At 43.2% G+C, this 13,223-nt stretch overlaps 1 protein-coding gene across 1 annotated transcript in view; it reads left to right on the forward strand.

The window, feature by feature from the left end:
* Positions 1 to 720: 720 nt before the first annotated feature.
* LOC138265295 (cytochrome P450 2J4-like) overlaps positions 721 to 13,223 on the forward strand; it is a 214,536-nt gene continuing 202,033 nt past the window's right edge. Inside the window, exon 1 of the mRNA XM_069212901.1 lies at positions 721 to 1,101. Within this exon, the coding sequence (XP_069069002.1) occupies positions 916 to 1,101 (186 nt within the window). The 5' untranslated portion in view covers positions 721 to 915. The remainder of the gene's footprint in view (positions 1,102 to 13,223) is intronic.

Here is a 13,223-nt window from a genome sequence, read left to right on the forward strand (position 1 = left end):
CATGGTGGGACACAGTTGAGTTCGAGCAGTTTGCACTGCTCCTGCAGTCTGCAATGGCGGGCATGCTGTCAGTAGTTTGCTTGGGTCCTCTAGGGTGGCACACATCTGTGCTGGAACCTTGGGGACACCTTTACCACCTATGCCGTGGGTACCCTTGGTTCCATATACTAGGGACACTGTCTGAGTCGAAAAACACCATCTAGTGGTCCAAAATGGGGGCAAAAAGTGGGGCATCTGCAGAGAGTTCAGTTTCTTTACTCACAGTCTCAGTAAGAATGTCCCTCACAGTGGTAGCTCTCCACGGTCTAAGTAGCGCCTTCTCCATTTGCCTCGCCATCCCCTCCTCCAGGTGGGTAACAAAACACTCTAACTGCAAGGGATTGTGGGCAATGAAGTGCCCCAGTCTCTGTGTGCTTGTCCCTTAGAGCATAATGTTGCCCTATTTATGTCCACAGGTCTTATTAGGAAATTATAAGACAAATTACTTGCCTCTTGTAATAAAATTAATTCTTAGGAAACACGAGTGCCAGAACTGAGTGTGCTGTGCAAAAGTACAGTAGAGACAGAGTAATTGAGCAGAACATTCTGTGCACAATTAAATGCCCATGGCTTTTCTGATTTATTTGCATGGCGCCGGCTCAGACTGGCTGCCCGTGAGGAGGAGAGGAGGATGGACTGAAAATGAGACAATGAGGAACTGGGAGTGATTTGAAGGAGGGGGAGGGTTGAGGTGGGTTAATCAGTACTAGGACTTGCTGTCAGGAGTCATCAAATGATAGATGAGCCAGTGGTTCTGAGCAAAGAGAGACGGTGAGAGGAAGGAAAGGGATGAGGAAAAAATCTGTTTTACAAAGAGAAAATAGAGAGCAAGGTGGAATATAAGTGAAAGTTAAGCCTGTTCTATACACCAGGTAAATGACAGTTTCCGCAATGCTGTTCCTAGGTGCAGTGTTACTGACCCTGGTGCTTACTGTAATCGCAGCACAATATCTCAAGCTTCAGTTGTCAAGAAGCCGGTATCCTCCTGGGCCAACCCCGCTCCCCATCATCGGCAGCCTGTGGACCCTGAAATTTGAGCTTCGCCATGAGACCCTCATGCAGGTAAGACTAGCTGGGAATGGCAGTTCCAGGGGCATTGGATGAATCCAGGATGGACATGTAGCCTCAAGGAGACAGTACAGCAATGGTTGCTGTAGTGGGAGAACACATCAGTTGCACTGTGACTAAAGGCAGGTTCTCGTATTTCAGTTTTACAGGCGAGTGTGTATAAATGTGTGTTTCACATTTCATGGTCCAAATTGAGATGCTGATGGTAAAGTAAGTATGCTTTGGCAATCTTCACACATTAGCAGCCAACAGTTCTTCTGCTCTTCTCTCTTACTATATGGGAGTGAATGCAGGTAGAACTGGATCTCCGTAAAAGAGGAAGCATTGACATTCATACAGCCAGCACCTCACTAGTGAAGGAGGTGCATTATGACCAGGTTGGGGAGTGGCAACATCACTTGGATCTTCAGCAGATTGATCATGTTCAATTAGCAGGTATATAGGACAGTTTTAGTACTCACTGATGCTTTACACTTCTTTGAGATAAGTTATGACAGTTTCTCAGCAAACAGCGCAGTCTTCCTTCTTATCCACGGTTTAGGACAACAGCATTTTGTTCCTGAGAAGGTGGCTACTCCAAAATGCTATTCCATAATTATTTTTATCTTCCTTGTGGGTCCACAGAGATACACAGTACTTAGAAATATGAACTGTTCCTCTGGCTCAAAGGGCTACCATACGTAAAGAATAAGAGTCTATTGGTGACAAGCCAACAAACCAACTAATTTTGTGTTGCGCTTCAGCATTTGAGAGAAACCAAGCAAATCCAAATGCATTCTTCTAGGTACATACCTGAGTCCCATGGTAAACAAAACCCCATAACTTTACCAGCATCTCTAACTTCATTCTGATGTCATGCGTCCCATACTGCTTCTACAGATAGTGTATCTGTTTCAGATAGTACTTGGCCAATAAGGAGCTCAGGCAAATGGTTGATCCTTGCTGTAGTTGCCGTTGTCTCAAGGCCGGAGGCACGTCTGGTGGATCTGCTTCTGTTTCATTAAAGGGTTTGATGACTTGAACCAAATACACAACTTCCTATGCCTCAGAAGCATGTAGAGATATCGGGAGAGGATGGAGCAGCCCAGGGACCTTGCAAGGACAAAGGGAGATCAGCCACCAGTAAGATCCACTGCTAAACATTGCACGAATACACACCTACCGACAAGAGTACATCAACTCCTTTTGTTTTGATGTCCCCACAGACACCCAACACACTAGGAGAAGGGGTCACTTTCATCTCAGGTTTCATAGATGTACCAAGACAGAGGGTGATGCCAAAACAACCTGTTTCTGTCGATCATCTGGCTCCAAACAACAGTAGTGTCATACAGCCTACATGGAACAGTAGAGACTGACATTGGAAAGAGGATGATTTTGTGTGAACCCCATCTCCAGTAGAGTCAGCTGTGAGGCAAACTCAGCATCATGCAGAGAACCTGGCAGTGAACTCTAGTGATTTGTCTCCAGGGTAAAGAATATGATTCCTTCAGAAATGAAGCAATATGGAGGAGGCCAGCACAGGGTACTTCATTAGAATTTTCAGTGCAAAAGCCTATTGTTGTTTCTAGGATACCATGGGCCTTATTTACTAGGAAATGGTGCAGGTAGGTGCTGCAGGCAATTTTGCTGCTCTGAGCTGCATCATTTCCAGAACGCAGGGATGCACCATATTTACAGGAATACTCCACATCCCTGTGTTCTTCCCTGCACTGGGGCTAAATCAGCTGCCTTGCGCCAATGCAGGTACCCTTGCGCCATGATGCAAAGGTGCCTGCTTTGCAGCAGTGATTGTTGTTGTGCAGGAAGAGACACCTTCAGAATGCAGCACACATAGAGCAAAAAACAAGGAGAAATAAAAGTATTTCTCCTTTGTTGCACCACTCTAATGCCACCTCTGGGATGGCATTAGTTTCATGTGTCATATGATTGGGGTTACCGTACATCCGCAGCTCCATATGACAGCTCCAACATATGTTCCATGACAATGTGCAAACTTTACAAGGAAAAGAACTACCATAGCAACTTGGTGGCCATCCACCTTCTTAAAGGTTCGTGATTAACCTGGGCTGTGAGGTGATTTTGAATGAATAGGGGCAGAACCTGATCGCTTCCCAGGTTTCTAAATAAGTTACAGTGGCTTACGAAAGGTGTGAATCAGGAGTATCGTAGGAAGGATTTTGAATGGTCACAATATCAATACCAGAATATTGATGGGACAAAATATTGAAAGTATCGAAAGTAAGTTTGTGTAGGTTTTCTATACCTAACTCCACATACCTTGGTGAGATAGACAGTCATACATGACATACCCAGACAAAACAAAGATTACAAGGATGTTATGTTAGATTCACGTTTTACCTGCACCAAAACCACAGAAATCCTGCAGTTATGGTTGTAGTTATACTTACTTTGAGAAACTATAATTTGTGGTATAAAGTTAATTAACTTCCACAGTTATAGTTTTTAAAAGTATGCATTAGGGACTAACCTATGTACATGTGCCTGTTTTGCTTCAGAAGATGGGCTAGCTGTAAAGCTTTTACCACGGTATGAAGTGTGCCAGTATTATGGTATTTAGCACCTTCAGACCTTGCTTATTTTAAGTGAATGTTCGTACTTCGGAAAAGTTTGGCACAGAGTGTACACTGTTCTTAACAGATACTTTTTAATACTCAGTGGATTATTTCCCATGAGAGTTTCATTCTCTGCAAACAGTGTGTTACTGATTAAAATCTCTCCATAGAGAATTATTTGCTATGAAATTATTAATGAGAAAACTGTGCATGGCGGGATCCGATTTATAGTTATCTTGAGATAACTATAACTTTAATTTGTGAATGCCTGTGGGGTATTTTTTTATTTAAAATGTTGCATTGCTACTGAACATTTCAATAAGATAGATAGATAGATAGATAGATAGATAGATAGATAGATAGATAGATAGATAGATAGATAGATAGATAGATAGATAGATCTTCAAGGTACGCATGTGTGGGGTTAAGAAAAGTAAATCCACACCTCCCTTTTGGTCACATAATTGTGACCCTTCGATATCCTGGCTTCAATATTCCCTAATACAGTCTTTATGAAAGTCACCAAAAGCTCTTTCCTGCATTTTCCTAAGAAAGGTCAGTGTGCTATGCCAGTACTCAAAGCTCACGTTCAAGGTGCTGCATTACTTTGCACTGCCAAGTTTGTCCACAAGGTCATCCACTGTCTGAAGAGGATGAGTGTCAGTCTTCCTGACTTCATTCAGACTTCAGTATCAGTATTCCAGGTAAAATATACATTTTATAGTAGCAACATGCCAGGTCTCGCTTATCGAATCTGTCAAGTCTCAGTCAAGCCAAGGCTTTGCAAGTTGGCTGCCCCTGCTGTTATTCAGTCCTGGATCTTATCCTGCATATTCTACTTACTCACAGGATAAACTGCCCCTGATGTTAATAATGATTGTGTCAGACCTAAAGAACAGTGAAAACAGAAGTTACCAGTGTCTCATCATTACCTTCCAGGGTTGTAGCTTCCACTGGTGAAGCAGTTTCACTTGTACCTGGGCCCAGAGGCCTGAGGGACCACTGAAACCCGATTATTGCTGTACCTCACAGTTCAAACAGTAGCTAGGGCCATTTACTTCCTTTCACTAGGACGCATGACACACCGGCTGCACCACCATTACCTTCACTCATACTTTTTCACCTTTGTTAAACCAGGAGATGGTTCCTCAGAATGCTTGAAGAGAAACAGTAGGGGTCTGGTTTCCTAGACTTAAATGGTCAAATTGAAAAATAATTTTTATTTAGCTTGAAGAAAACCACCAGGGGCCTGATTCCCTAGAGTTAAATGGTCAAACAGAAAAATTAATTGTTAGTTAACTGGTTTTAATGTGATAATGAAATAATAGAAATGATAGAATTCCTGAAAACCAAATACTTAGTTGGCTGGCTTATTTCCTGTGGCTTATATGTTAATTGAAAGCAGAAAGTGTTCAATTTGTGAATCTGAACAATATAAAATGACAACATGATGGCACAAATAATCACAAACTATGGTATATAATGTGGCACACACAGTTGTGACTAGTGTAAAATGTCCCCTGCCTGCAAAGCAGATGCCCTTCTCTAGAACTATGGTTGCCTTTTTCACTGGCAAAAAAGTATTATTCCATCTGTCCTGGTGATATAAGTATTAAAGAGCAAGGGACGGCAAGGAGTGCTCCATGAATGTGAAGGTGATTAGGGTAAAAGATTGGGTGAGGCAAATGTGGAAATTTACTGATTTATAGAGCAATGGAAAACAACAACCAAAGTTACTGCATTGCACTAGTAATAGACAGCAGGGCAAAGCTATTTGACTTTGAAGCTCTGATGTTACATCTAATATATGGTGTTGCTGCTCTTTTCCTCAGTGTTTGCACTCTTTTATCCTGCCTAGCACGATGCACACACATGTGCCCAATATTGCAAAAGTGTGTGTGATGTCTATCATAGGTTCAGAACTTTAAAGTTATGCTTAGACAAACTTTATATTATTCTACCATGCATGTGTGCTGTACAGTGCAGCATTCATGCAATGTGTCTAAAGTTAAAAGAAAACATTTCTCCTTGTTAGCATCAGCCTTGAGGAGGTGTTGTATTTTGGCACAAAGCCTTATATACATCTTTTTTTTAGCTGATAGGTATTGTCATAAAAAAACATCGGTGTTAAAATGGGACTGCCTAGGTAAAACCCATGGGACACCCCTTGATGAACAATTGGCCTCACACAGGACCAATGCAGATTGAGAGAATATGCTTAGAGGTAGGGATGTTACCTTTGTTAATGACAATGACAATGCTCTTTTCTTATAAAAATTCAGACACAATCACACAGAAACTCAGGGCTCTTGTATCACCTGCCTCCTCAGGATGTTGGAAATCCCCAACTGATCTTTGAAATTACTTAAGAGTTAAATCTCCCACCTCCAGGTTTATCAGATGAGTGTGGCCGAGACATGTTTCTTGTAGCATGAGTGTGGTATCCAAGGAAACCTTATTAAACCTGTTCAACTATTGAATATATTCACATTTGTCATGGTTCTGCTTGAACTCATGGAGACTTCAAGTTGCCCAGAGGTTGGCATCCCCCCATCAACAAAAGCACTCCTCTCTCCTTTGCCATATAATCCTTTTAATGTGAAGGTGTGTTAGTGCTGATGGTAGTACTGAGGAGAGGCACTGGGAATAAAATTGGTAGAGTTTGCAAACATAGGTGGCCATAATTCGAAGGCACATGTTGCGGCTGGTCTGTTTTGTTTTACGCTATCCTCCATCCAACTGGGCCACACACGTTGCAAAAAGAAGCCATGTGGCATTTCTCATAATTGATTTCCCCAGTTCTACCAATGTTTCCATCTGTGTTTGGAATTCAAACAGTGGTATCTAGTGCTGGAAAATTATCTAAATGCCCATTCAGGCTTGTGGAGTGGACATTTTTAATGGCATGCTATGAGAGGATATGCCCTAACACCCCTGCTTAACAGTAATCAGCATATGCACAATTTTATTTATACAAACGTAGTCCAGGGTGGGATAATTCTCACCTTTGCGTCCTTATTGGAACTGAAAATTCTTACTGCATAAGCTGGAAAATATGTTAATCTGTATCAGGACCCGAGGCTCCGATTATGTTAGAAACTGGGGGCCAGATGTAGGAAAGGGTTTTTTCCCATTCTGTGTCAAGGGGAAAATGTGTTCGTACATATGGCCCTAGGTCTCTAGCTGGCAAAAGTATGCAACCTGTTCAAGTAGGGACCACAATCCCAGTCAGGGTAAGTCAGATACACAACCTTAATTATCCTGTGCTCACCCTGTGGTAGCTTGGCACAGAGGAGTCAGGCTTAACTTAAGAGGCAATATGTAAAGTATTTGTGCAGCGCTTAATTGCCATAACATAGTGAAAGACAACACAAAAAGCCTCCACATCAGTTTAGAAAAATACACAATAATTTCCTGAGTAAAACTAGACCAAAACAACAAAACGCCACTATCTATGCACTCTTAGCACCCCCCTACTGCCACCATGTGTGCACAGCATTTAAAATACATTACACCATGGCGCAGGGTAGGGGGCAATAGTGTCAGAATTCCTGATGTTATTGATGTACATTGCAGCAATAGCGCCAAAAATTTGATGCTACTCCTGTATTAGAAGTACATAGGGCATCATTGTCTTCAATGGGATGCCCCTTTTAATGCCTGCTCTGAGCAGGTGTTAAAAGTGCTGAAAAAAATGGCTCAAGGAAATCTTTTAGATTTTCTTGTGCCATTTTTTGGGCCCGTTAACTGGGGAATGCCCCCCTTGCATACATTATGTGGCACAAGGCTTTTCAAAGTGGTGCAATGCATGCATTTCTCTACTTTGTAAATATGGTGCATGTGAAAAGCCACTTTAGCGCTGCCTTACCATAAAACAAATGATGCTATGGTGGTACTAAGGTGGCACTAGGGCCTATAAGGCCCTAAATGTGAAAACAGTGCTTTGAAGTCACTAGTGTTCCAAAGGTTACTGCTGGAGGGCAAAGATTGTCTGTTGTAGGCCCCAGCGTCCTGGGAAATACCTGGAAAAACTCCATCTCTCCCAGAAACCCTCCATGCCAACAGCAAGAGATGTTCCAAAAGAATTAGCAGATGAGGCTGCTCCACTTGGTCCAGGAACAGGTTTGAACAGAATGGGATCAGTAATGGGCAAGCAGAAGCCAACTCAGTAAGGACTGGGAACCAAGCTGTGCCTTCCAAAATAGAGTCTCCAGAACTGTCCCCGCTTTCTGACGCCCCATCTGGGAAAGGACCCTGGGAATCATCATGGAAGGAATGCATGAGGGGAACTGTGCCAGGGTTCCCTAGGGTGTGAATTTTGAACTAAAATGGGGTACTGCTATTAATAAGGTGTCCACCAGGGCTGTGTCTTGACTACAACCCCCTTTCCTTTGCATATCAACAATTTTGTGGAGTTCTTGACTGCTTGAACTAATAAATCTCCAAGGCTAGCATGCCAGAAAAACCCAGCCTTCTTCTTTGCAGACAACACTTTTTTGCTTGCTAATACTAGGGCTGTTTGCAAACTCCTGTCAACAGATTTAACATGTTTTACACGGTTCTTGGCCTTAGAACTGATGCATCAAAAACCAAGCAGATGATCTATTACAAGAGGGAGAGGGGAACCATTAATGTGGGGCAGGAAGTGCAGGAAAGGATCAAGGAACTGAATATTTAGGGATTAGTTTGGCTGACTCTGGTTCATGGGCACCATAATATATGGGGTAATTAGATGTGAATGGTGACAGCACGATTTATAGTTACCTTAGGGCACAAGTTATAGTTACTTATAATAACTCTAACTATAACAGCCAAATTTCTATGGTTTTGTGCGTGTAAAATCAGAACCTAACTATAACGTCCCTGTAACATTTGTTTTCTTCAGTAAATTTATAAAGGTTTTTTAAAACCTAATTCTTAGCTATAATGTTCCTATAACCTTTGTGCTTTTTCAGTGAACTTCTGAGGTTTTTTAACGTTAAGCAAGATGCCCATCACAATGTACGGTGGGGGGCGCTGGACATAGGGCCTAGCCTGGCATTGTGCTGCCTCCACCCAAACCTTCTGCTTCTGCCCCCTCCTTGCCATCCATTGTCCAATTCCATGCTCCTGCTCCCCCCTTACAGCCTGTGTTAGCATTGTTCTGCTACTGCCCTTTTCCCCTGCCTTAAACAGTTAGCTTTCTGCTCCATCCACCTCCTCCATACCCTCTATTGTCCAAGTCCATGCACCAGCCTCTCCCTCCTGCCCTGCATGGTCTGATGTTCTAGTACTGCCCTCCATTTAGCTTGATGTCTCTGCCCACTCCTCCGTTGCCCAATTCTATGTCCCATCATTGCCCTCCTGCTTAGCCTCTGTGATTACCTTGTTGTCCCTACCCTCCTTCCCCCTGTCCTCCAATATTTGTGTGTGTGCCTCGCTCCCTCCTTCTTGCCCACCATGTTCCATGGACCTGCCACTGCTCCTCCTATCTAGTCTGTGTGTTCTGTTGAGTTTCCACTGACCCTCCCACATGCCTAGCATGGTCCGATGGATGCGCCTATCCCTGCCACCTGCACCCTGTCAGCATCCATGCCCCTATCCATTCCCTCCTGTCCTCCATGGGCCATTTTGGTGCCCCTCCCTTCAGCCCTTCATGCTCTGTTGTGCTGCATTTGCTTCTCCTGTCTGCCCTGTGTGGTCAGTTGTGAAGCCCCTTCACCTGCCCTCTCATCTATGTCCAGCCCTTTCCCCTCCCTCCTCTCCTCCATGGTCCTTTTGTGCTGCCACTAACCCTCCCTCTTGCCATGCATGGTCTTTTGTGCTGCCATAGCCCCTCCTATCTGCCCTGTGGGTCAACTTGTTGCCCATGACCCCCTTCCAGTTCCCTCCGTGGTCTGTGTAGATGCTTTTATAGTCTCACTGTTGTCCTCCATAGTGTGTTGTGCTTCCAGTGTCCATCCCCCTTGGCCTGCATGGTCAGTTTGCTGCCCCTGCCACTTAGCCCCTTGCCCTCCATTTTCCATTTGCAGGCCCCAACCCCTCCCTCCTGCTTTGTCCGTTGTTCTGCCTCCGCCCCCTTCCTTCTGCCCTTCAAGGTCAGTTCTGCTGCAAATGTCCCTCTTGTCTGTCCAGTATGTTCAGCTTGCTCCCCTCAACTCTTTCGCCTCTGCTCTTTGTTCCATGTGCATGGCCCTGTCCCCTCCCTATTGCTTTCCATAGTCTGTTGCACTGCACTGACCTCATGCTTGCCCTATGTGGTGTATTGTGCTGCTGCAACCCCTAACGCCTACCCTGCAAGGTCAGTTTCGTGCACCTTTCCATCTCCTTCCTGCCCTCTGTTATCCCACTCCATATCACTACCCTTTTCCTCCTGCCCTCCATGAGATTTTGAGAAAAAAAAAACTGGGGAATTGATTTTCTCTATTGGCCTACATTGGCAAAGAGGAGATTTTAGGCAGGAGACAAACAAAATAAATCCCTTATGGGCTTAAAAACATTGGGCGTCTCCTGACTGAATTGGGTCTGTTGGCATGTATGGTTGTACTGAGACTCCCTCTCTCTTCTGCCCTCAAATGTCTCTGTTTTGCCACAGCCTCTCTTGCCTGTCGTGCATGGTTGGTTTGTTGCCCCTTTCCCCTGCCCTCCATGGTCTGTTGTGCTGCCACCTGCCCCTCCCGCTTGCCCAGCGTGGGTGACTTATTGCCTCTGCACCCTTCTCCCTGCCCTCAATTATCTAAAACTATGCCCCTGACCTCCACCTATCCACAGTATTCTAATGAACAACTAGATTGCTAACATTGTATATTTATTACAAAAGTGTGGCACCCCTGATGTCTTCTTGATGTACCCAAAACTGTAATAGCTAACTAATTTCCTTTCGAAAATGTAAAGATGATAAGGGTCTTATTCCCCTAGAGTTTATGTTTAGTGCTCTAAAAAACTAAAATCGGGACATGTTTTCTAAGTTCTCAAATAGCGATAAAACACTTGAAAATGATTTTCTATCTTTATGTTTTTCATCCTGTTGATCACTTGATTATATGTTACACATAGGGGAAAGGGTGTGACGTTGCAGCCAGAGCTGCAGACTTTGCACCTGGGGAACCAGATTTGAGCTTTCCCGTCAGTTTGACATCATGTGATTCTGGGAAAATCACTTTCTGTCCCCATGCCTAAAACCAAAATGCATGTGTCCTTGTGTAATGTAACTGATTTTCATGTAAAGAACTCCAATACCTTCAGGTCAAGTCTGTGCTATGCAAAACTGCAAAAAACACAAAGAAATGTAGGCCCAGATTTAAGAAAAGTGGTGCTTCATGTCAGGAAGCTCCATTTTTCTTGCGGCCCATTACGCCTCTTAACGCCACCATGTGTGCACCTTATTTAATATATGGCGCACAATGGCTCAGGTTATGGACAATAGCGTCATATTTATTGACACCCTTGTTGTACTTTGCAGGATTAGGGCTAATCCTGCAAAGTACATAGAGGCCCATTAAAAATAATGGTGTGCCTCCATTTAAGGCCTGCTCTGTGCAGGTGTTAAAGATTCCACTAAAAATGGCGAGGTGGAATATTACATATCCCACTGCTCCATTTTTGCCAGCCCTCTAACAGGGAAACGCCCCCTCTTGCATATATTATGCCTGATGCAGGCATCATGTGGCGTAAGGGTTTACAAAGTGGCGCAATGCGTGCATTGCACCACTTTGGATATATGACAAAGCGTTTTTGCCACGCTATCGCCACATTAGCGTAAAAAAATTATCCTAATGTGGCAATAGTTGGAACTAGGCCCTTCTTAAATTTGGGCCTAAGTGTTGTGCACACTTTGGTCATTGGGCTGTACATGGGCTACATGTGGGTGATATGTGTGCTACATTTGGGCTATTTTTCTATAGTGGCCATCCTGGGAGACTTATTTGTTATAAAGCTCCCTAATCTCCTCATTTACTAAAGTATTCTCAGTAGAAAATGTTTTCAGTTTTCCACTAAAATGGTGTTCGGATGTGCCACACGTTTGACATAACCACGTTTGACATAAATTCAGAATGTTAACACTGTAACTGAGCAATAGAACAGATTAGTAAAGCTGCTGATGTTGAAAGTGCATGTTTCAGTCTGCATTCCAGAATGTTTTAATGAGATAGAAGCAGACGATATTTGAGAGCTCACCTAAAACATGTCCTAATGCTTCTTTATGAAGCACTAACCATAATTTATATGACAAAATGAACCCCCTGATTTGTTCCTTTCTAAATTAATTGTTTTAAGCTTTACCAGTTTAGTTCAGTCAAGACAGCTTCTGGAGTGCCGTACTTTTGTCATATATGAGACTGTTAGTGCTCTACCTGTTCTTTAGAAAACTGTGGGAGGCTGCAGTAGAACATAGGAGAATCAAGTGAAAGGCTGCTCCAATTGAAAGTACATGTTTTACTGAGAATGTCAGACGTCATTCTCATATTGCTGAGAAAGATAGAGTGAATTTACAGAAAATGTGCTCTCTTTTTTTTAACTTCTGGAGCACCTTACATAACCTCTATGGGAAAATCGTGAAAAAAGCGTCTTCTCTCAAATGTGATTCATGAAATTATATCAGTAGGCTTTTTCACAGAGTAAAATCACATTAGAGCCCACCACAATGCCTAAAATTAGTATGGTACGATCAACAAATTATTTATATTGTAACTAAAGTCTGTTATCGCCCTTTACACGTTCTCCTTTTTGTGACCCTCAAAACCTGCCATTCACTACAATGCATTTCAATGGGGACCATGACTCAGGGTCCTATAAATGCTGCCCCAGCACATTGTCCATGTTGTGATCAGCAACATTTGAGGGGTGGGGGGGCATTTTGGAACCCCACATGTGCCCTTTGGGGTCTGGGTGTGCTCACCCTGCCCATTTAAATTGTTTGAATTCACTTTCAGGACACAGGGATCAAGTCCTGAGTCTTGTAATGGCTGTCAAAACATATTGTTCAGGTTGTCACCAACCGATCAGTATTGGCTAGTCTCCTTTATATTGGCCAGTCAGAGCATATATGAAGACCAACTGTTCAAATATATACATTTCTTTTTCTGGACCGGGCATTACCTTCCTACCAAATTTGTTGAAATTCCATCCAGTGGTTGGACTGTAGCTGTGTCCAAAATCCCTATGGGAAATTGTGTCGGGAAAAAGCATTTTTCTCTGCCACCGCTTGACGCATCACCCTGAACAAACAAGGGGGCAGCTGAATTGACTGATGTACTAATTTTGAAAATGTCTTTAAGATTTGTCAAGCGGTGCTAAAGTTAATGGCAAATAAAAATGTAGGTAGGTTGTTATAGTTAGGACCTAGTTTAAAAAAGAAATGCATTTTTTATTTGCCAAGAACGCTGTTTGACAGCATTAGCGCTGTTTGACGAATCTTAACAAAATTCTCTAAACAAAGCGTCCTACTGTGTCTTATTGTGCATGGTAAGTTTCGGGGTGATTCAACTGAGAAGCTGGGGTGTCAAAAAAGTGTCTCCCATGTTAATTCCCGTAGGGATTTCGAACATGACTACAGCCTGA

Source organism: Pleurodeles waltl, chromosome 11 (assembly GCF_031143425.1).
Source record: "Pleurodeles waltl isolate 20211129_DDA chromosome 11, aPleWal1.hap1.20221129, whole genome shotgun sequence".
Taxonomy (NCBI): Eukaryota; Metazoa; Chordata; class Amphibia; order Caudata; family Salamandridae; genus Pleurodeles; species Pleurodeles waltl.